Here is a 21669-nt window from a genome sequence, read left to right as displayed (position 1 = left end):
CTACCCTAAGGCAGACTTGGAAAAGCCACCTACAGAGTCCCCATCCTAAGCAGAACAGCAATGCTTCTCCTCGGGGTAAACCCAAGACCAGTAAATACATGTTCCTCCTTTCTCCTTTGTGTAAAACAAGAGACTGGCAGATACCTGACTAATGGTTTCGTAAGATTTCTGTTCTCTACATTTATTTCAAACTTCTATTTCATGATCTTTTTACCTTGCCAAATGAGAGTGTTTTGGGTCCCCAAGATTTTTATTCTTTCAAAAATCATGATTATCCTACCACTTAGCACCTAAGCACCCAGCAGTTGTTTCCCTTGGCGAACGTGAGTGACTATGTGCCTGAGTTCTTAAACCACCCCCACCCCCACCCCCACCCCCATGAAAGGTACGGCACAGCTCCTGGTTCTCCTAAACTTGATAAAGTTCAGGAAACCTCAGAATGCAGACAGATGAAGAGATCTGCCCCCAAAGGAGCTACTGGTCTAAAGCCTGTCACCTTTGACAACACGGCAGCAAAACGCACAAGATGGAGTCTGGGGCACAGTAACATTCTGTATGTGAATTTCAGAGCCTACTACAGCCTCACTCTAAAGTGACCCCTGGGGACGGAGTCAGCAGACCGTTCACACCAGGACGAGTGTCCTAACAAGGCCTGGGCAGGTGTCCTCTAGAGGACCAGGCCACTGCAGGGACTCCTGACACCTCAGGTAGGACTGAACCAATTTCAACTCCCTTTCATTTCTGTTCTGGATTACTGTGGATGTCAATAATGTGGGTGTCAGTTGGAGATCCACCTGGTACCTATGCCAGACAAAGGTCCATCCATAAGTCCTTCATTTGCAGGACAAGGTTAGGAGAGCATATACAGTTCACTAGTTTACAATTCTAAATAAATGCTGAGATTCCACAGTCACCTGGTATCATTTCTCTTGAGGTTCATTTCAATGGGTTAACTACCGGCTTCTCTACTGCAAAGCCCTATGGGTACAGCACCTAAATGAGGCTGACTAGAGCTCTCTAGTCCCCCCCACCCGGCCCCCCACCTCATTCCTAATCATAAACAGGTATGGATAGTTAAGACCAGACTATGCTGAGATCACTAATTTTTAAGTTCCTCTAAATCTGTTTGCTTATTCTGTTATCTCCCAAGCCAAGAAGATTTAGTCATTGTCAATGTATTAGCATTTCAGAGACACGCCAGAACACCACCAAATAATATTCGTGGAATCTATCATTTCTGGCTTGAGACAGACATTTCTGAATTCACCTAATGCAACTTATGTAGCAGAGAAAAAAATCTACGCTTTCATTAACTCTCTGAGGATATTAAATTTCATGTCTCCCATGAAGTGTGATAAGGACACACAAATTTTTCAGAAGAAGTTAAAAAGGCAACTAAAGAATTACGTTTCATTTCCAAATGCTTACTCTTACATACTCATAATTTTCCACACAGAACGCATATCTGGTGGGATTTTATGAGTAAAACCAAAACAAAATCAAAATACAAGGTATACCCTGGCAGTGGTCTTCAACACAATCATCAAAAAAGCAGTTCTAAAAAAAAAAAAAAAAAAAAAAAAAAAAGCAGTTCTGAGTTTTTATTTTCTAAGTTGGAGAACTTTGAAAGAAAAAAAAGGGAAGAAAGGAGAGAAAAAAAGTTTTATGGCTGATGCCTGGGTGTCTAATCTATCAATTTAACTATTTACAATGGGAAGATTAAAGGTGGCTAGATTTTACTTCACATTGCATACAGTCACAGATAAAATCTGAGTCTATGCTCCCAAGAGAAGTCTGGACTCAATCAGATGGGAAAAGGAACCTATCTTCACGATCAGGTCCAATAAACTATAGCCTGTGGGCCACATCCAGCCTGCCACTTAGCTTTGCAAATAAAGTTTTATTGGAATACAGTTACATCTATTCATTTGTGTATTGTTTAGGACTGCTTTCGCCCTACAATAGTGGAATTGAGTAGTTTTGAGACAGAATGTATACTCCAAAGCTGAAGACATTTACTACCTCAGTGTTTACAAAAAAAGTTTGCTGACCCTTGTTCAAGATGATTACAGAAGGCCATACACCACACAAAAATGCTCGAGATTATGATAAAGTATTACTTCCAAATAAAGTACATCATTTCTAGTTATTTACGTATGTTAATTACGAATCTAGACTAAGGCAAAATAATTGCACATATTTATTTTCCACTTTCTTATTCTACATATATAACCACTGCACATCAGTTTCCCAGAAAGCTCTATATCCTCTTAAAACCTAAGATTTATCAGGCAATCTATTACCCAGAAATATGCTATAACAGATCATAAAGAAATACCATTAATGAGCTATAAATACACTTTAACTGTGAATTTTAGATGTATTCACATATTCATACATGAAGGCAATAAACTTTAAAATATTAGTATTAGCAAAGGTACAATAAGCAATTCTAATGAGTAATTTTCCAACTTTAGGAACCAACTTACTACTCCATTTGAGACACAGGCATTAGTTATAATCATCCAAAGTCAGTTATTTGAGATAGGAACATTTTTACAAATATCAATTTGAAGTATAACAGTGTGTCCCATCAAATGCATGATACCTAAAAACTGCCATGATTTCTGCCGACTATTGACTGAATACTTACATGAATACATATCTCATAGTCAATATAAGAATGCCAAAAGTCCTCCTTCTGAATCCGAGGATCTCGAACCCAGACGCTTACAAATTCCTGTAAAGGCATCATAAACAAAGGAATATGTTTCAGAATCGCAGGCAGGGCTGGAAGAAGAAGAGAGAAGCACACAGCACTGGAACAAAACTGAAATGAGCGTGGTTGTTCATTCTTTAAAAAACAAGAAGTAAAGCTAATGAATCAGGCACTATGGGAAGTCCAAGAGCATTTCTATCACAAATGGAATTTTTAAAATGGTGTAAATCCAACCTGGGGGTCCTTCTAGGGAGTCTTACAGGTTAATGAAGACCGTAAGAAAGTAACTGATGTGTCATTTTGAATCGTGAAATATGTTCAGATTTTTCTCAAATCTTACTTTCTTTTTTTCACTTTCTTTTCAGCAGCCATTTCTTACTTTTTTCATCTCCCTACGTTAAAACCATAGGCCCTGGGGCACCTGGGTGACTCAGTCAGTTGAGCGTCTGACTTCGGCTCAGGTCATGATCTCGCAGTTCGTGAGTTCGAGCCCTCAAATTCGGGCTCACTGCTGTCAGCCTGTCAGTATAGAGCCCGCTTCAGATCCTCTGTACCCCTCTCTCTGCCCCTCCCCCTCTTGCGCTCCCCCCAAATATAAATGAAAATAAATAAATAAGTGAAATAAAAAAACTATAGGCCCTACCTGATAAATCACTTCCTAGAAGAAAATAAAAGAGTGGCAAAGAACATGTGATAAGCAAGCAACGGAAGATGAAAATGACTTTCTACGCACCCCACCTTCATGAGAATAAGCAGCAATAACTTAGAAAGATGAAACCCTTTTACCCAATACTTTTCTATTTTTTTAAATACACTTTCCCATATAGTAAATAATTTCACCTTCTTAATAACCTCATGTTATAAGTAAAAAGAGATGTTAAAAAAAATACCTGGTAGACAATCTTGTTCCTTTCAAAAGATAACAAAAATTGGAAATACAGGGTAAAATTTAAAACACAATGCTTTCCAAAAAGTGCTCTTTACTAAATATTCTTAGTATAAAAATATGACATCATATACAACAAACGATTATTATGTTTAGCATGATAAATCTGAAAGTATTAATTTATTCACTTGGTGATCACAAATTTGCTAACTGAATTTTTAAATCTTATTACTTATTTTTAAAGATTTCATTAAAAAATTTTTTTTTCCAACGTTTATTTATTTTTGGGACAGAGAGAGACAGAGCATGAATGGGGGAGGGGCAGAGAGAGAGGGAGACACAGAATCGGAAACAGGCTCCAGGCTCTGAGCCATCAGCCCAGAGCCTGACGCGGGGCTCGAACTCCCGGACCGCGAGATCGTGACCTGGCTGAAGTCGGACGCTTAACCGACTGCGCCACCCAGGCGCCCCTAAAGATTTCATTTTAAATAAGCTATACACTTACTTAAAGTAAGTGTACTTTACTTCGGGTTGTGGGAACCCGAAGATTAAGAGTTGCACGCTCCACCAATTCAGCCAGCCAGGTGCCCCAAATTCTTTCTAAAGATCTTATTTTTAGATAATCTCTATACCCAACATGGAGCTCAAACTCACAACCCCAAGATCAAGAGTTGCATGCTCTACCGACTGAACCAGCCAGGCACCCCTAATTCAATTTATTTTTTTAATTTTCTTAAGTTTATGTATTTATTTTGAGAGAGAAAACGCGAGTGAGCTGGGGAGGGGCAGAGAGAAAGGGAGAGAATCCTAAGCAGCTCTATGCTGTTAGCACAGAGCCCAATCCCATGGACTGTGAGATCATAACCTGAGCCGAAGCTGGATGCTTAACTGACTGTGCCACCCAGGTGCCCCGAATTTAATTTTATTTTAAATATTTCAACTTTTTATCTAAAAAGGGGGGGCATCAAAGCTGAAATCTTAGGCTTCTGTTACTGCTTTGTGCTGGCACATCTGAGAGGCAGGCTCTGAATGTTTGTAGAGCAGAAGCAGAAGAGAGATGATGGTGTTTTCTGGACAGAGTACCTCTATTCTGTTACACAGATCATAAAATGATCATTTTTCAGCCCAGGGCATTTTTTAAAAAGGCGAAAAAAAAAACAGCTCACATTCCCTTTTGACACCTATGAAGTTTCACCTTTTTTTAAATTTTTTGTTAACGTTTATTCATTTTTGAGAGACACAGAGAGAGAGAGTGCAAGCAGGGGAAGAGGAGAGAGAGAGGGACACGCAGAATCCAAAGCAGCTCCAGGCTCTGAGCTGTCAGCACAGAGCCCGACCCGGGGCTTGAACCCACGGTCCAGACCGCAAGATCATGACCTGAGCCGAAGTGGGATGCCCAAACGACTGAGCCACCCAGGTGCCCCTCAAATTTCACCTTCTAAGGCAACATACACTTTGTTCTTGAATTTGAGACTTCTGCCCCACTGCCTGCCCGAAGGATACAGGGATTATGAGTTAATCTTCCCAAAAGTCTTACTTTAAAAGCTTTTCTTTATGTATTTTTTTAAGTCATTTAGAAGACAGATAATAAAAATAAGACAACATAGTGATGCTCTTTTGGCCATTATTTCTCAAACCCCCTTTTTTAAAGTTTATTTTTATTTATTTTAAGAGAGAGAGCAAGTGGGGGAGAGGCAGAGAGTGAGGGAGACAATCCCAAGCAGGCTCCATGCTGTCAGCACAGAGCCTGACGTGAGTTGCAAACTCACCAACCGTGAGCTCATGACCCAAACTGAAATCAAGAGTCAGACACTTAACCAACTGAGCCACCCAGGCGCCTCTCAAAAGTACATTCTAAATTGTAAGAGAAACTGTTCAGAGATGGAAACTGAAACAAACCCAGGCACCCTGCCCTTAGTCTAACTGTCATTTCCATCTCCTGTGAGTGTGTGTGTGTGTAACTCATTTCCCTGCAGTACTTTTCACACACCCAGAGTTCTTAATGGGCTAATCATCAATGAATCAATGAACAGAAGGGAAAATAGGTTAGGAAGAGAAGACCAGAATCCAAAGCAGACCACATTTATCTTTCCAAACCATGCACCTCCCCCCTCCCCCCCACACACACTTAGGGCTGCATTCTGGCTTTCATGGGCCTTGGGGACTTTTGCCTTCATGAGACCTTTCTGCCACACACACCAAAAAAAAAAAAAAAAAAAATCAAAAATCATACTTTATAACCACACTGACATAAAGAGGAATATATTAATATTATATATTAAAACCTTTCATTTGATCTGAAAGTTCATTTTATTTTTCTGGTTTAAAAGGAAATTAAAACATTTTCAGTGGCCAACACATGAAAAAATGCTCCACATCACTCATCATCAGGGAAATACAAGTCCAAACCACAATGAGATACCACCCTCACAGCTGTCAGAATGGCTAACATTAACAACTCAGGCAACAACAGATGTTGGCGAGGATGCGGAGAAAGGATCTCTCTTGCACTGCTGGTGGGAATGCAAACTGGTGCAGCCACTCTGGAAAACAGTATGGAGGTTCCTCAATAAATTAAAAATAGAACTACCCTATGACCCAGTAATTGCACTAGTAGGTATTTATCCAAGGGATACAGGTGTGCTGTTTCGAAGGGGCACATGCACCCCAATGTTTATAGCAGCACTACCAACAATAGCCAAAGTATGGAAAGAGCCCAAATGTCCATCAATGGATGAATGGATAAAGAAGGGGTGGTATCTATCTATCTATCTATCTATCTATCTATCTATCTATCTACATACAATGGGGTATTACTCAGCGATCAAAAAGAATGAAATCTTGCCATTCGCAACTACATGGATGGAACTAGAGGGTATTATGCTAAGCGAAATTAGTCAGAGAAAGACAAATATCATACGACCTCACTCATAGGAGAACTTTAAGACACCAAACAGAAGAACATAAGGGAAGGGAAGCAAAGATAATATAAAAACAGGGAGGGGGACAAAGCATAAGAGACTCTTAAATATGGAGAACAGACAGAGGGTTTACTGGAGGGGTTGTGGGAGGGGGGGATGGGCTAAATGGGCAAGGGGCATTAAGGAATCTACCCCTGAAATCATGGTTGCACTATAAGCTAACTAACTTGGAAGCAAATTAAAAAAAAAAAAAATTAAAACGTCTTCATGTGTTAATGAAAACCCCTAAAAGCAGTGTGGGCCTTGATCACCACTATGCCTACACTGAGCAAGGCAGGACACTGATAACCGCAGGCAAGGTTATTGTGCATGCCCCCACTCTATCCCTCCACCACCCTACAGCCAGAAGGCACCCAGTCATCAGGTCACATGTGGGCTATGAGCCCTCACAGGGTGCTGGCAACTCCACTTTTCCACTGGAGAGGCCGAAGTTCTTGAATATACCAAAAGGGGAATTAAATATTTCCAACAGCTCAATGTTCTGTATTTTTTTTCAAATGTTTATTTTTGAGAAAGAGAGAGAGAGAACGCGCGCTATGCACGCTAGCTAGGGAGGGGCAGAGGCGGGGGGGGGGGGGGACAGAGGATCAAAGCAGGCTCTGCGCTGACAGCAGAGAGCCTGCTGTGGGGCTCGTACCCACAAACTGTGAGACCGTGACCTGAGCTGAAGTCGGACACTTAGCTGACTCAGCCACCCACGTGCCCTTCAGTGTTCTATATTAATAGCAGAAGATATGCACCTGTTACTGAAATAGTGGGTCTCTACACAGACTAAACAAAAATGAAAAGAAAAGGAAATCCATTTGTCAAAGTGCTACAAACTTGTGATTAAAAAAAAAAAAAAATCTAAACTAAAACTATAAAACCCACAGTTACTACAGTGTCACAACGCCCCTGACCACTCAACATTCTATTAATCGATGATGGTAGCAATGACAAATAGTTCTGGAAAAAAAAGGGGGGGCTTTTATTTCCCCCCACTATTTGCTTGCTACAGCCCAACCGTTAACATGTAAGCTTTGAGTAACATGTCCCGTTTCATGGAAAGAGCACTGAATTTATGGTCACAAGACTAGGGATAAATTCTGGTTAACTGCATTCTAAATTATGAACTTATTCACTGAGCTTCTGTTTCCACATGTGGAAAATGGGAATAATGCCTGTTCGAACAATATCCCAGCTATTTGTTAGGAGTACCAAATTATAAAACACCAGTGGAAACCCTGGGAAGTTTTTCATTAAGTACTACATGAAGGTAAAGTGTTATTACACAGAAAGGAAAATGCTTATAATAAACCCAAAGCATTGAGACCTTCCCACAGACACTGGAAATAAAAAAGTAAGCTAAACCAATTGTATGTGTTTCTTAAAGCACAAAAAATTATTAATTTAAGAACCCAGCAGCCAACACGCTAACACTGTAATTTTTCAGCAAAACTCAGACTGACCTAAGGATTTCACAGTACTTGCTCAGAGCAAGCGCCTCATAATATTTATAGAAGGGATGGACAGCATAATGAAAAATTACAGTAAAAAAGTCTTTTCTTCATCTCAATGGGTTGGAATTCTCAGACTGCTATTATTGTTACTTATTAAGGTCTACTCTTTACATAGGGAAGGACATGTTGAATACATATTCTAAAACTTTGCTGCGGGAAAAAAAGTCTTGTAAGAGCAGCAAAGCATTTTTTTTAATGTTTATTTATTTCTGACCGGGGTGGGGGGTGCAGAGAGAGAGAGGGAGACAGGGAATCCGAGCGGAACCCAACATGGGGCTTGAACCCATGAACCATGAGATCATGACTTGAGGGCAAATCAAGGATCAGACAGCCTACTGAGCCACTCGGGCCCTCCAAGAACAGCAATGCATTTTAAATGCACATTTAAAGTCAACTATGGTGCTAAAACTCCAAATATTTTTTCAATCTTGAAAATTTTTAACTTGGTAGGAGGGCTAAATATCCCTATTCTTTTGTGGATGGTGAGCTCTTCCCTTCTCACTCTCTTAAACATCGCTAGGGCCCTGAGAGCCACCCCCAGCTGCTGTCTTTCACACCCAGATGCACTTCCAGGATGATCTCATGCAAACATATGCTTTCGAGCACCCAGCAGGAGCTGATGATTCCATCCCCAGCCCAGCCTGGGCGTCTCTCCACATCTCCAGCCTCTTGCCTAGAAGTCTCACGAGCACAGAGTCTATGCCATTGCCACACACCCCATCCTGCTCCCCCATCTCATCTCCAGCAACCCCGCCCGAAACGCAATTATGCCAGACTTCGTCTGCACCCAGTTCATCTCCCACACTGAGACAAGAATGGCCCCAACGCACACATCTGGGGATGTCACTTTCCTGCTAAAAGTCCTTCAAAACCTGCGCCATAATTTTCAAGATCAAGTTCAGACTCCTTAGGTAGCACAACATGATTTTCACTCTACTCCTGGCCAAAGGCGAAACAAAGGTCGCCTACATGACATGCCAGTCCAGCCCTCCATGCCTTTGAACATACTGTTCCCTCTGCCTGGACTGCGATCCCTACCCTACTTTCCGCTTTCTTCTTCATCATCTTCCTCTAGCCTTCATGGTCTGCTAACTCCAATTCTTCTTTCAAAATGCAACTCAGTCTCTGGAAATCCTGCAGTTCACCCAGTCTGATTCATCTGACCCTCCTCCGAGCCCCTAACACCTCCGGGCACATCCTGGGCACTGTCCCTACTTGCCACAGCTTACTGTGCTGTGATACCTGTAGGTCCCCTCTGTCGGACACTGAGGTCCTTCAGGGTAGCCCAGGCCGTCACAGCCGACCTGGGCGCCTGGCACAGCCAATGCATTCCATTAATATCACCTAATGAATAAATGAATGCCTGCAGGAATGAATGAACTGCCTTCGGGAAAAAAACAAGATCCAACCTGAACTGGAATAAAATCCTCATCCGCTTGTGTTCTTGGACTCCGTGAATTAATGAGAAGTTATTTAGCAGCTGGTCTAAAGTTTATCTTAATTTACCAAACCCTTTCCTCTAAGGGTGTGCCAATTAACAGCATATGGCTACGCGAGCAATGTTTAAGATCTATGAGAACAAACTGTTTTCGAGCACCCTAAAGAACTCTAGAAGCACCTATTTACATAGAAATAATTGAAAATCATTCTGATAGCTTCAATAACTTGGGTCCCAGAAGACCTGTGCCAGACGACAATTTGTTTGCCTAGTTGGAGTTAAAATATGTACTTGAAAGTAATAAAAGTACATTTATTTTAAAATATTCTATAATTCAGATGGGCCTCCCCTCCCCCACCCCGCAATTAGTAGGAATTAGTGAAGTTTCGCCGTACTTCCAGCTATGAATAGCACACCCAGGAAGCCAAGGTTCACCTATAATCTCTTAATTAGACGCATCCCTCACGATGCTGCCCACCATCCTTCAAAGGAATGTTGACAGCTTGTCAGCCGCAGAGGACAGTTCCGAGTTCCACACCTACAATCATATGGATTTCCTCTGAAAATTGCTTCAGCAGCAGCAGTCAGTCAATTTAATAACCTTATTAAACACTTTAATGACTTCTTGGGCCTAATGACTGTATCTAGTGTGGAGGAAGAAGCCAGGCAGAGTAGAATTAAAAATTTAAACTAACTGATCCCTACTGTTCTCCATGTGGGAAAAGGCTTCTGAAGAAAGAGAGACTGCTAGACTCTTTGAAAATCTAATTCCTGTGTTCTCTTATAATAATCGCTCTTTGATTGTAATGCATCCTGTCCCCCACCACCACTGCCCCAGGTTCAACCTTTATCTATTTACTTGTCTACCTTGTCTTCTCTTCCTTAGCCCTGATAGGAGATGAAATTAACAATAAAAATAACTGTATTATATAGAGCACTGTGACAAGCGTTTTACATATGTTTTTCTTTAATCTTTACAACAATTCTAAGGAAGCGGTCAATTAATTATCTGTCCCATTTTACAGATAAGGAAAGTAAGGCTTCTAAAGCTTAAGCAACTGGCCCAAAGCCAAACAGCCAACAGGCTGAGCTATTGGCCATTTCAATATTCAAACTCAAAGCTTGTGCTCTCAAACATTCTATCTAGCAGTACTTTTGGCAATGATAAATCTCAGACGATTTCCATCTTCTCTGTAATTATTTTGGAGGGAAAAAATTATCTTTGTTGCTCTTAGCCAACATCAGTTCAAACGACATGCTCTTCTCAAAGGCTTTCTATTCCATTTTTATATTTCTAGCCCCAAGCACAGTAGTAGCACATAGTAAGTCCTCATGAAATGTTTGAAAATTAATCAAACAACTGATTACACAGATGACTCAAAAACAAAGAATGTAGATTCTGTCTGCTGAAAATTACAAGATGCAGTTGAAAGAAGTCTACACTTCTCTGTATATGTCTACATAAGTATATGTCTGTACTGCGTTCATGTATTGGAAGACTCAACACAGTAAAGAGATCAGTTCTCTCCAAACTTTTCTATGGGTTTAATGCAATTCCTGTATAAACCCCAGTAAGATTTTCTGAAGACACAGATGAGATTCTTCTAAAATTTACTTGGAAAGGGACAGGCCCTAGAACAGCCAAAACAATTTTGAAGAAGTACAAAAGAGTGAAAAGAATCCCCCTGCTGCAGTAATCAAGACAGTACAGTATTGGGAGAGGTACACAGATCGACAGAACAGAACAGAAAACCCCGAAACAGACCTATACAGGGATGTCCAACTAACTTTTGACAAACATGTAAAAACAATTCAATGAAGGGGCGCCTGGGTGGCTCAGTCGGTTGAGCGTCCAACTTCAGCTCAGGTCATGATCTCACTCTCCGTGAGTTCGAGCCCCGAGTCGGGCTCTGTGCTGACAGCCCAGAGCCTGGAGCCTGCTTCAGATTCTGTGTCTCCCCTTCTCTCTGCCCCTCCCCTGCTCATGCTCTGTCTCTCTCTGTTTCTCAATAATAAATAAACAAAAAAAAATATTTTTTAAATAAAAAAACAATTCAATGAAGTATAGACAGCCTTTAAACAAGTGGCTCTGCAGCAATTAGACATCGACAGGCCCAAGATGAACTTTGACCTGACCCTTGCACCTTCCACAAAAATTAATTCAAACGGATCATATATTTAAATGTAAACACAAAACCATAAAACAGGTAGGAAAAAATATGAGAAAATCTTTGGGTCCTAGGCGTAGATGAAGAGTTCATCGACTCGCTACCAAAAGGATAATACACATAAGGAAATGGTTATACAGTGGACCTCACCAAAACTAAAAACCTTTCCTCTGCAAAAGACCCTGAAAAGAAGTTGAAAAGACAAATGACAGACTAGAAGAAAATATCTGCAAATCACACATCCTTCAAAGGACTTGTACCTAGAACATATAAAGAACTCTCAAAACTCAACATTTATGTGGCACCTGGGTGGCTCAGTAGGTTAAGCATCTGACTCCTGATTTCAGCTCAGGTCATGATCTCAGGTTCCTGAGTCTGAGCCCCACATCAGGCTCTGTACTGACCACGAGGAGCCTGCTTGGGATTCTTCCTCTCCTCTCTCTCTGTCCCTCCCCACACAAGCTCTCTCGGTCTCTCTCAAAATAAATAAATAAACTTAAAAAAAATAAAAACAAAATTCAACATTAAAAAAAATAAAGAATTAGATTAGAAAATAGGCAAAACACACAGAGACCTTTCATCAAGGACATACAGATGGCAAACAAGGACATGAAAAGTGGTATAACATCATTAGCCACTAGGAAATGCAAATCACCACCATAATGTGACATCACAGCACCTACCAGTTTCTGAGGGTGTTATCCCTATAGTTTATGTTAGCCATTTTGATAGGTGTGGGTGTTTTTTTTTTTTTAATTTTCACTGTAGCCTAGCTTTGTAGTACAGGAAGCATAACCTTGTGCTAATTGTAAGAATATTTACTCAGATTACAAAAAGACAAGTAGGGACAAAAGCTAATAAATCAGAACCTCTAAGTGCTAATGAAGAGTAATTTTTCATAGCCTTGATGAGAATTTTCTATCACAAAAATGAAAACTTGTTTCATTATGTGTTCACTTTCTCAGGACTTTTTTTTTTTTTCCTATTCCAAAGTATGCTTTACATGCTTATGTGTTTAAACTAAGGATTCATTCATATTTTCATTCATTCATTCATTCAACTAAAGAACATGGACTCTGTGCTAGGCACTGTTCTAACTTGTAGAATTTAACCAATGTCTTATTCACCAGTGTTCTGTTCAGGAATCTCACATAACAATCTCAAAACGAATATTTAACCCATTTTGCACACTACATTCTTTACAAATAACAAGCTTGAAAGGCAGAAGGAATGCATCAAGTGAGCTTCCTATTTCCTAATGACAGTTATGACAAATCACCTAAAGGAATACTACAAGGGATGTTACTTTCTACTTTATAGCTTGGAGGGTGTTTAAATGCCATGCTCTGGCAGTTTTGAATGATGATTTTTAAGAAAGCTTTTATTACTTTAGGAGAAATAACCATGGATAAGATTCACTTAGACCTGCCTTTTGTATGACTTATAACAGCTCGTGATGTTGCAAGCTTTTTTATACAAGCAGGGTTCAAAATTAAGGAGAGTTACCTTTTGTATCTCGTAATACATTAGGAAAAGTGCAGTGGGAAAAAACTCATCTTTTGCAGTAAGAAGTAATTGCCAACCTGTATTAAACTATACCACAGGACACAACCAGCAAAATCCAGTTTGTGAAAATCTCTACTGAACAAAAAGATGTAGTTTCTTCAACAAATTAATTACAAAAGGGGAAAAAGGCAGAATAACAGACTGTAAGCAAAACAGTAACTAAATGCAATGTGTGGTCCCTATTTGGATCATAATGAGAACAAAATATATACATTTCCCTCCCCAACAGAATCCAAAAAACTTGCACACTGACTGAAGATTTGATGGTATGAAAGAATTAATGCTAATTAGTTAAGGTGTAATAATCTGGTTTGTTCCTAAGAAGGGTCATTTGTTAGAAATGTATACTGAAATATTTACAGATGAAAATACACAACGTTGGGGCGCCTGGGTGGCGCAGTCGGTTGGGCGTCCGACTTCAGCCAGGTCACGATCTCGCGGTCCGTGGGTTCGAGCCCCGCGTCAGGCTCTGGGCTGATGGCTCAGAGCCTGGAGCCTGTTTCTGATTCTGTGTCTCCCTCTCTCTCTGCCCCTCTCCCGTTCATGCTCTGTCTCTCTCTGTCCCAAAAATAAATAGACGTTGAAAAAAAAAAAATTAAAAAAAAAAAATTAAAAAAATTAAAAAAAAAAAAGAAAAGAAAATACACAACGTCTAGAATTTGTTTCAAAGTAATTCACTGCCTGGTCCCACGAAAAAATGAATATGGGTGGGGGATAGCTTGGTCATGAATGAACAATGTGCTAATTGTTGAATCCTTAGAATAACGTAATGAACCCTTGTGTACCTCTCTGCTTTGTGTACGTTTAAAATTTCACAATGAAAAGTTACAATCAGAGAAAGTAAAAGGGAAGAAGGGAGAGAGGAAGGGAGGGAGAGGGAGAGGGGGGTCATCCTAAGATGACTGCTTTATGAAAAGGAACAAATGTGGCACCTGAAAGTGAAAGCAAGTCAGAAACAGAGACCTAAAATGTTAACCATTTATTCAACATTTATTGACACTATTAACATAATAGCCTAATACTTATCTACCTTAAAAAATAAGATTTTTTCATTTCTATAAAAATAAAACATGTATGTAATTAAAGAGAGATACATAAAATTTCAAACACAGATGAATACACCATGAAAATGAAGTCCCCTACATGCTGGATGCCCCGCTTTTTGTCTACCTAGTGAGGACTTTTATAATTTTTATATTATACATAGATATAGAATTGGCATGTGTATGTATATATATTTAATTTTAACACAAATGGGATCATAATATAAATACTGTTTTGTATCTTGCTTGATTTACTGCACAATCTTTTAGAAACCTTTATATGTTGAGCATATATAATTCAATGTAATTTGCTTCAAAAGTGTTAATTTTAGGGGCACCTGGGTGGCTCAGTCGGTTAAGCATCCGACTTCAGATCAGGTTGGGATCTCATGGTCTGTGGGTTCGAGCCCCGCGTCGGGCTCTGTGCTGACAGCTCAGAGCCTGGAGCCTGCTTCGGATACTGTGTCTCCCTCTCTCTCTGCCCCTGCCCTACTCATACTCTGTCTCTCTCTCTCTCAAAAATAAATAATAAAAACATAAAATTTTTAAAAAACAATAAATAAAAGTGTTAATTTTAGCACAGTTTTGGATATACAGAAAAATCCCCACTTATCTCACATCCAGTTTTTCCTATTATTATATCACACCACACAGGCAAAGAAGGAAAAAAAATTTGTTTGGCGGAGTAGGAGAGCGTTCTGTCTTGTCTTGTCACTTGCCTTCAAAGTCCCCAGCATCACAGGACCCAGGTGGAAGGCCTGCTTATGGGATATTCTTTAATGACATTCACTGGTTCCAGCCCAGTCAGTTTCCAATCAGTTTCCCAATAACAAAAGTATGCTTTCCTAGAGCGAGCCCAAGAGGTTACCACCAGTCAGCAAAAGCATATCCTGAGCAGGTAAATGTTAAGTTTTGAGGCAACACATCCAAAAGAGCAGCACATCCCTGGCATCTGTCCCGTGTAGGGCCCTGTCTCCTCCCTCGGCGGCAGGGTCCTTCCTCATGGTCCCTGGAACTCTCCTGGGCCCACTTGGATCCGTTCCATTCGGGGTATCCACTGCCACAGAGCTGAGGATTTATTGCCACTAGGTGTCAATACTGGTAGTTGCCGCTCTACCCAGTATCAAGTATGTCCATTTTGAAGAAAAACCCTCATCCTAAAGGTACACATTTCTCAAGGTAGAATTCAGTCGTCATGATCCAGGAGAGCAGAGGAGATATACATCCCATCCCCCACACCTACACCCACAAAAGGGGTTTCGGCCCACCCTTACAGTCATATCACAGAGGCAGGACTGTCCCATTTACACCACGTGAGCCCTGGGCAGAGGAACAAACCCAGTGCCCTGGAGGGACCAGAATGTGGGACGTCATGAAACACTGTGAGGCAGGAGGGAACTGTTTATCCACACATCACAGAAGAGGAGCTCAACGTGGCAGAGAGCAAGGGCCTTTAGTGACGCAGAAAAGCCAAACTGCTCACTCTGGACATTAGAATAGAAAAAGAACAAAAATGCCTGACTCCACGAAAGACAATCTGAAACACGTTTCCTGACACAGCCACCTGCCTTTTCATTAGGATACTGGGTTCTGTCTCATTAAACAGAAGAGTTGATTCAGTTGAGTCCACCTAATTATTCTTATTAAAATATGTAACCATAATATTTTAATTGTAAATTAAAGTTGCATGCATGAATGAATCTGAATTCATTTTAATTTTACAATGGCCCAATGCCAGGGCCTTTTTATGGGGAAGATCCATCAGCTTGCATACTGTTCTCCTGGGAATCCAAACCAATGTGCAAATGGAATATGTTTAACTAACAAGGGAAACTCTCGCTCCCTGTTCTCCTCTCTCTAGATTTATTACAATAATAAAGCTATTTTAACAAGAGAGACTAGATTTGGTTACCCACCCCCCACATCTATAAAAAATTTTTTTTTTTACCAAACTTCTAGGCTGGCTCTATCAGTTAGGTAGAACCAACATGTCCCTCTTAGGCCATCTGAATTTTAAACAAAGGTAGTAAATAGGTCTCACTTCACGTGCCAATGTCAAGATTAATTAGGAATGTCTGCTATGGGCACTGAGTGGAAAGTGCTTACACACACACTGATTCCTTGGTCTAGATTCTAGAGCAATCAGTGACACTACATTCAGCCCTTACATATGCAGTCAGGTGGGAAATGAATTATTTCCACTGAACAACAACCAGGCACTAGGATATTGAAAAGCTCAGCCAAAACCTTCTCCACTTCTGACCACACCGACTACAGGTTAGGTGGTGAGGTAAAAATACCTTTTTATAATTGAGGCTTTAGGAAAGCCTCTTCTTGACTTCTAAGTGGAGGCCTGAGGATAAGGAGTAGTTAGCCACTCCACTCAACATGGAGTGAAATCTGGGGGAGGAGAGATTATCCAAGCAGTGGGGAAAACATCTGTGAAAGCCCAGGGGCCCAGAGGACACAGAGCATTCGACTCTGCAAAATAAGCTCCAAAATAAGAAGTGAGAAGTGCATCGGGGCAAAGAGAGGCACAGAAGATGAGCTTGGAGAAAGACGCACGGTCCAATTATAGAGGGTCTTAGTCACACATTTAGGAGTTTTAACTTTGTTTAAGAGCAATGCCATTAGAAGCCAGGAGATCATTCTGGCCACAGGGAAACAGTGAACTGTCTGAGCAACGCTACATTACAATACATCCAGAACCTGGCCCGGCTATGCTCAGTTCTTGCTGACAAAGGCTAACATAAATTTCCAAACATTAAATCTCTCTCTTCTTATCATACTTTTTTCCTTTTCAGTTGAAGGACTTTCTAGTTTAAAATTCCTTAATTTTATGGGGCGCCTGGGTGGCTCAGTTGATTAAACGTCCTCCTGTTGATTTCAGCTCAGGTCATGATCTCATGGTTTCATGAGTTTGAGCCCCACATCAGGTTCCATGCTGACAGGGCAGAGCCTGCTGGGAGTCTTCTCCCCCTCTATCCCTGCCCTTCCTTTATTCGCACACACTGTCTCAGTCTCTCTCAAAAAAAAAATAAACTTTAAAAAATTACTTTAAAATTCCTTAATGTTATAATATTATTATTATTATTATTATTATTATTATTATTATTATTATGTTTGTTTTTGAGATAGAGAGAGCATGAGCAGGATAGGGGCAGAAAGAGAGAGGGACAGAGGATCCAAAGCAGGTTCTGTGCTAAGAGCACAGAAAAAGTCAGATGTTTAACCGACTGAGCCACCCAGGCACCCCAATGTTATAATATTATATAATTATTTATAATAAAGGACTTTTGCAAGATCAATAAAACACTTTCTTTATGTAGGTGGTTAACTTATTTTTCGTGTTGTAGTTTTTATTAATTGAAATGCGTTTGTAATCAAAATCAAGTGCTTAAACCAAGTAAAAAATTTAGAAAATTAAAAATTAAGAAATTTTTGGGGCGCCCGGGTGGCTCAGTCGGTTAAACGTCCGACTTCAACTCAGGTCATGATCTCTCAGTCCGTGAGCTCGAGCCCCGCGTCGGGCTCTGGGCTGATGGCTCAGAGCCTGGAGCCTGCTTCGGATTCTGTGTCTCCCTCTCTCTCTGCCCCTCCCCCGTTCATGCTCTGTCTCTCTCTGTCTCAAAAATAAATAAACGTTAAAAAAAATTTTTTTTTTTAAAATTAAGAAATTTTTAAGTAAACCCTCTAATTGGAAAAACAGTCTTTGTTGCTTTCATTGGCAGTTTTCCCCCCTACGAGAACTTTTTTTTTTTTTTTTTTTTTGAGAGAGAGCACAGGTGCACACAAGTGGAGGAGGGGCAGAGAGACAGGGAGGAGAGAAAATCCCAAGAAGACTCCAGGATGTCCGTGCAGAGCCCAACACGAGGCTTGGGGCTCAATCCCACGAACCATTGTATCATGATCTGAACCAAAACCAAGAGTAAAAAGCTTAACCAGCTGAGCCACCCAGGCACCCTTCTCCCCTAAGAGAACAAGGTTTAAAATGTGCCTTTGGAATGTGCCATAAATCGCATAGTCTCACTCTCTCGGCACTGCCTGCCCAGTGGTCAGGACAATGCAGGTGGTGTAGTGAAGAGTTCACCTCACCCAGAGAGAGGTCTGGCCTCTGCCCTCAGCTACTGGGAGGTGATCTCTAGGCCCCTGGAACATCCTGCCTGACAGGAGTACCTTTGCCAGCCTGGGCTTTAGCCACCAGACAGTCCAACAGTGTGCATATGATGGGAGTTCAGTTGTACCAAATGCAACCTCTGGAGGAACTGGAGACTAAAGATATTAGCCTGACCCCAGGAGGAGTGGAGACTAAAAGGCAGCGACACAGGAGGACACCTGGGTGGCTCAGTCGGTTAAGCGTCCAATTTTAGTTCGGGTCATGATCTCACGGTTCGTGGGTTCGAGCTCCACATCGGGCTCTGTGCTGACAGCTTAGAGCCTGGAGCCTGCTTCATGAAGATTCTGTATCTCTCTCTCTTTCCCCCTTTTCTCTCCCACTCACGCTCTATCTCTCTCTTTCTCTCTCTCAAAAATAAACATTAAAAAATTTAAAAAAAAAAAAGCCACACAGGGAGTATGTGACCGAGCCCCAGTAAAAACTGGACACCAAATGCCCTGCTGAGCTCCCCTGCACATATCCTCACACATCAATGGTAGGAGTGTAACTCCAGCAACTCCATACAGAGAAGACGAGCAGGAGCTCCACATCTGGATGCCTCCCCAACTCTGTCCTCTGCATCCCTTCCTTTGGCTGGTTCTAATTTGTGTCCTTTCCCTGTAATAAACCGTAACTGTGAGTATCATAGCTCTCTCAGTGAATTCTGTGAGCCTTACGAACTAGCAAAACTGAGGATGGTTTTGGGAATCCCTGAAATTGTAACCGGTGTCGGAAGTGAGAGAAGTCATGTGGGGACTTGTAGTTTGGCCAACTTCACTGAGAAGGTATTTCCTGAAACAAGCAGCCTGATCCCAGTGTTGTTTAATATAGAGACGAGAGAGAAGTCCTGGTATTATGTGAGGTTACCTCTGTTGGGAAGATAGAGGGGACTGATGGGAAGGGCCACACAGCACTGTCTGGGGTGCTGGAACCATCTATAGCTGAGTGTGGTTACACAGGTGTACACATAAGAGATAATCTGTTGTACACGTAAGATTAAGGAATTTTATGCATTTTACTGTTTATATGTTATACCCCAAAAGTTAAAAAACACTGTCTTTGAAAATAGGAGAGCCAAGGGGCACCTGGGTGGCTCAGTCAGTTAAGCGTCCGACTTCAGCTCAGGTCACGATCTCGCGGTCCGTGAGTTCGAGCCCCACGTTGGGCTCTGGGCTGATGGCCCAGGGCCTGGAGCCTGCTTCCGATTCTGTGTCTCCCTCTCTCTCTGCCCCTCCCCCGTTCATGCTCTGTCTCTCTCTCTGTCTCAAAAATAAATAAACGTTAAAAAAAATTTTTTTTTAATAAAAAAAAAAAAACAAAAAAACAGGAGAGCCAAAAAAAAAAAAATGTAAAAAAAATAATAAAAAGAAAATGTGGGAGCCCAGCCTGGAATTAAAGGGTAGAAGTGAACTGGAGTAATGAGAATATGAACCGAAAGACAGGGCTGAAAGTAAGGATGTGAGATCTAGCAAAGAAGCTTCTGGAAAGATTCTCTGAAATGGATTTCTCAGATTGTTTAGTGCTTTAAACTTGGGCAAGGCAAACTAAGGACCATGTGGCCGTGTGTGTGTGTGTGTGTGTGTCTGTGTCTGTGTGTGTGTGTTGTGCACTCCCTAACAAGTCCCTCTGCCACTGTTCAGTCTCATTAGGCTCACCCAGTGACAAAGTGTGTGATACAGGAGTAGGCAGGGTAGGACAAATGGGTACTGTGAAGAGAGGACCACTCAGCAAAGGGTTGGGGTGGTGGTTACCCTACCCTCCGCCCAGTCAGATAAAGCTCAAGAAGCCAGGACTGGAGGCCTGGGAGGTGAGACTGGGTTCAGGAAAGAACAGCGTTCTCTGAACTGTGTGAAAACAAGCCAAGAGATCTGAGAGGTAACAAGCCAAGTGAAAGTGAAACTAATGGTGGACAGTTCCCCTGGGTCATTACCAGAGGTGGGGGGATTCACTCATGAGGCAAGACAGTAGAAAACCAAGAAAGCAAGAGGGAGACTGTTCAAAGCAGAGGGTGATAGTCAGAGCCTGGGAGAAATCTGAGTCATGGAAAAAGATATTTTTATAAGCAGTGGGTGGAAGTGAGCAAGGAGCCAGCTCAGTCACTGGAACCAAGGAATGAGGGCCGAGGACGCATCAATGCTGGGAAATGGGGGCAGCAGGGGCAGTGAGGACAGGAGGGCAGGTGTTTTGTTCTGTCGTTAGCCCTCCTCTAGGATGCCCTGAAGTATCTTGACTCTTCACCACAGATTGATGGTTACTGAATGAAGAACTAATCCGTGGTGAGTCAAAATGCATGGATTATTTATCTTTGGATTTGTGATGACATACCTCTTTCTGTTGTTCTGGAAACATCTTCAGCACAGGATACAATCAATCTGAAAAATAAGATACCAACAGTCAGTGATTTGGAAGCAGAAATGTCTCTCATGGCCTCCCACCAAAATCCTCCAAGGGAAAATCTCTCTGCCTACTCAGTCCCTGAAAGATGAACCTCTGCTCCTCCTCCCTCCTATCCACTGCTGACCAGACCAAGGTGAACATCAGACTGATGTTTAGGACACGGCAAGTCTGAGGCAGTTGGATGCTGACAGGCACTCAAACCCGAAGGCCAGGCAGAGTGTAGCTACAGGTGAAGCCTTGGTAAGTCAGAGTCTGGAGGTGGGGGAGCAGGGTGGCCATGGGGGGCCGGCAGAGGATGCCCACTGGCAGAGAAATGGAGACAATGGAGATGCTCAGAGAGAGTCACTGCTGAGAACAGCTCTGATGGCTTCACCGGCAACCAGACATTCAAGGAACGGGTCATTCCTGTGTCATCTGAACCACTTCAGTGTTCAGACAAGAAACGGTGTGGGCCCCAAGAAGGATAAAGGTCAGCACCTTGATTCCAGTCAGTACAACCAACCTGATGGGTGATTCCAGGCCCTGAAGGTCCCTGGGATTGTCTGTTGGATTTTAAACCCCATTTATTACATAAGCTCATTGAATCTGACACCTGCTCTCTGTCAAAGAAAATTAAAATCCCCTAGCTGTATCCCTGCACGTGTATTCTTACGACAGAAAGGTGGCTATGACTGTATCATCACTGTCTGTCTTTATTTTAACCATAGGTGTCTGGGTCCATTTTCAGGATACTTTTTACCATCCACAAAAATCTCCTGAGCCTCTACTAACATCCTTGGGACTGCAGGGAATAAAAGGAAGCAAAAACCCTAGCTT

General features: G+C 41.6%; 1 protein-coding gene across 6 annotated transcripts in view; it reads right to left on the bottom strand.

The window, feature by feature from the left end:
* Positions 1–21669, bottom strand: part of SNX10 (sorting nexin 10) — a 75463-nt gene that overhangs the window by 11154 nt on the left and 42640 nt on the right. For all 6 annotated transcript variants that reach the window (XM_045495137.1, XM_045495138.1, XM_045495139.1 and 3 more), the window contains 2 exons: positions 20782–20828; positions 2654–2740 (listed from right to left, as the gene is read on the bottom strand). In XM_045495137.1, coding sequence (XP_045351093.1) covers positions 2654–2740; positions 20782–20805 — 111 coding nt within the window. In that variant the 5' untranslated portion in view covers positions 20806–20828. The remainder of the gene's footprint in view (positions 1–2653; positions 2741–20781; positions 20829–21669) is intronic.

The sequence above is a fragment of the Leopardus geoffroyi genome, chromosome A2 (assembly GCF_018350155.1).
Source record: "Leopardus geoffroyi isolate Oge1 chromosome A2, O.geoffroyi_Oge1_pat1.0, whole genome shotgun sequence".
NCBI lineage: Eukaryota > Metazoa > Chordata > Mammalia > Carnivora > Felidae > Leopardus > Leopardus geoffroyi.
The sequence above is the reverse complement of the archived record's forward strand: the minus strand, read 5'-3'. Positions and strand labels throughout refer to the sequence as shown.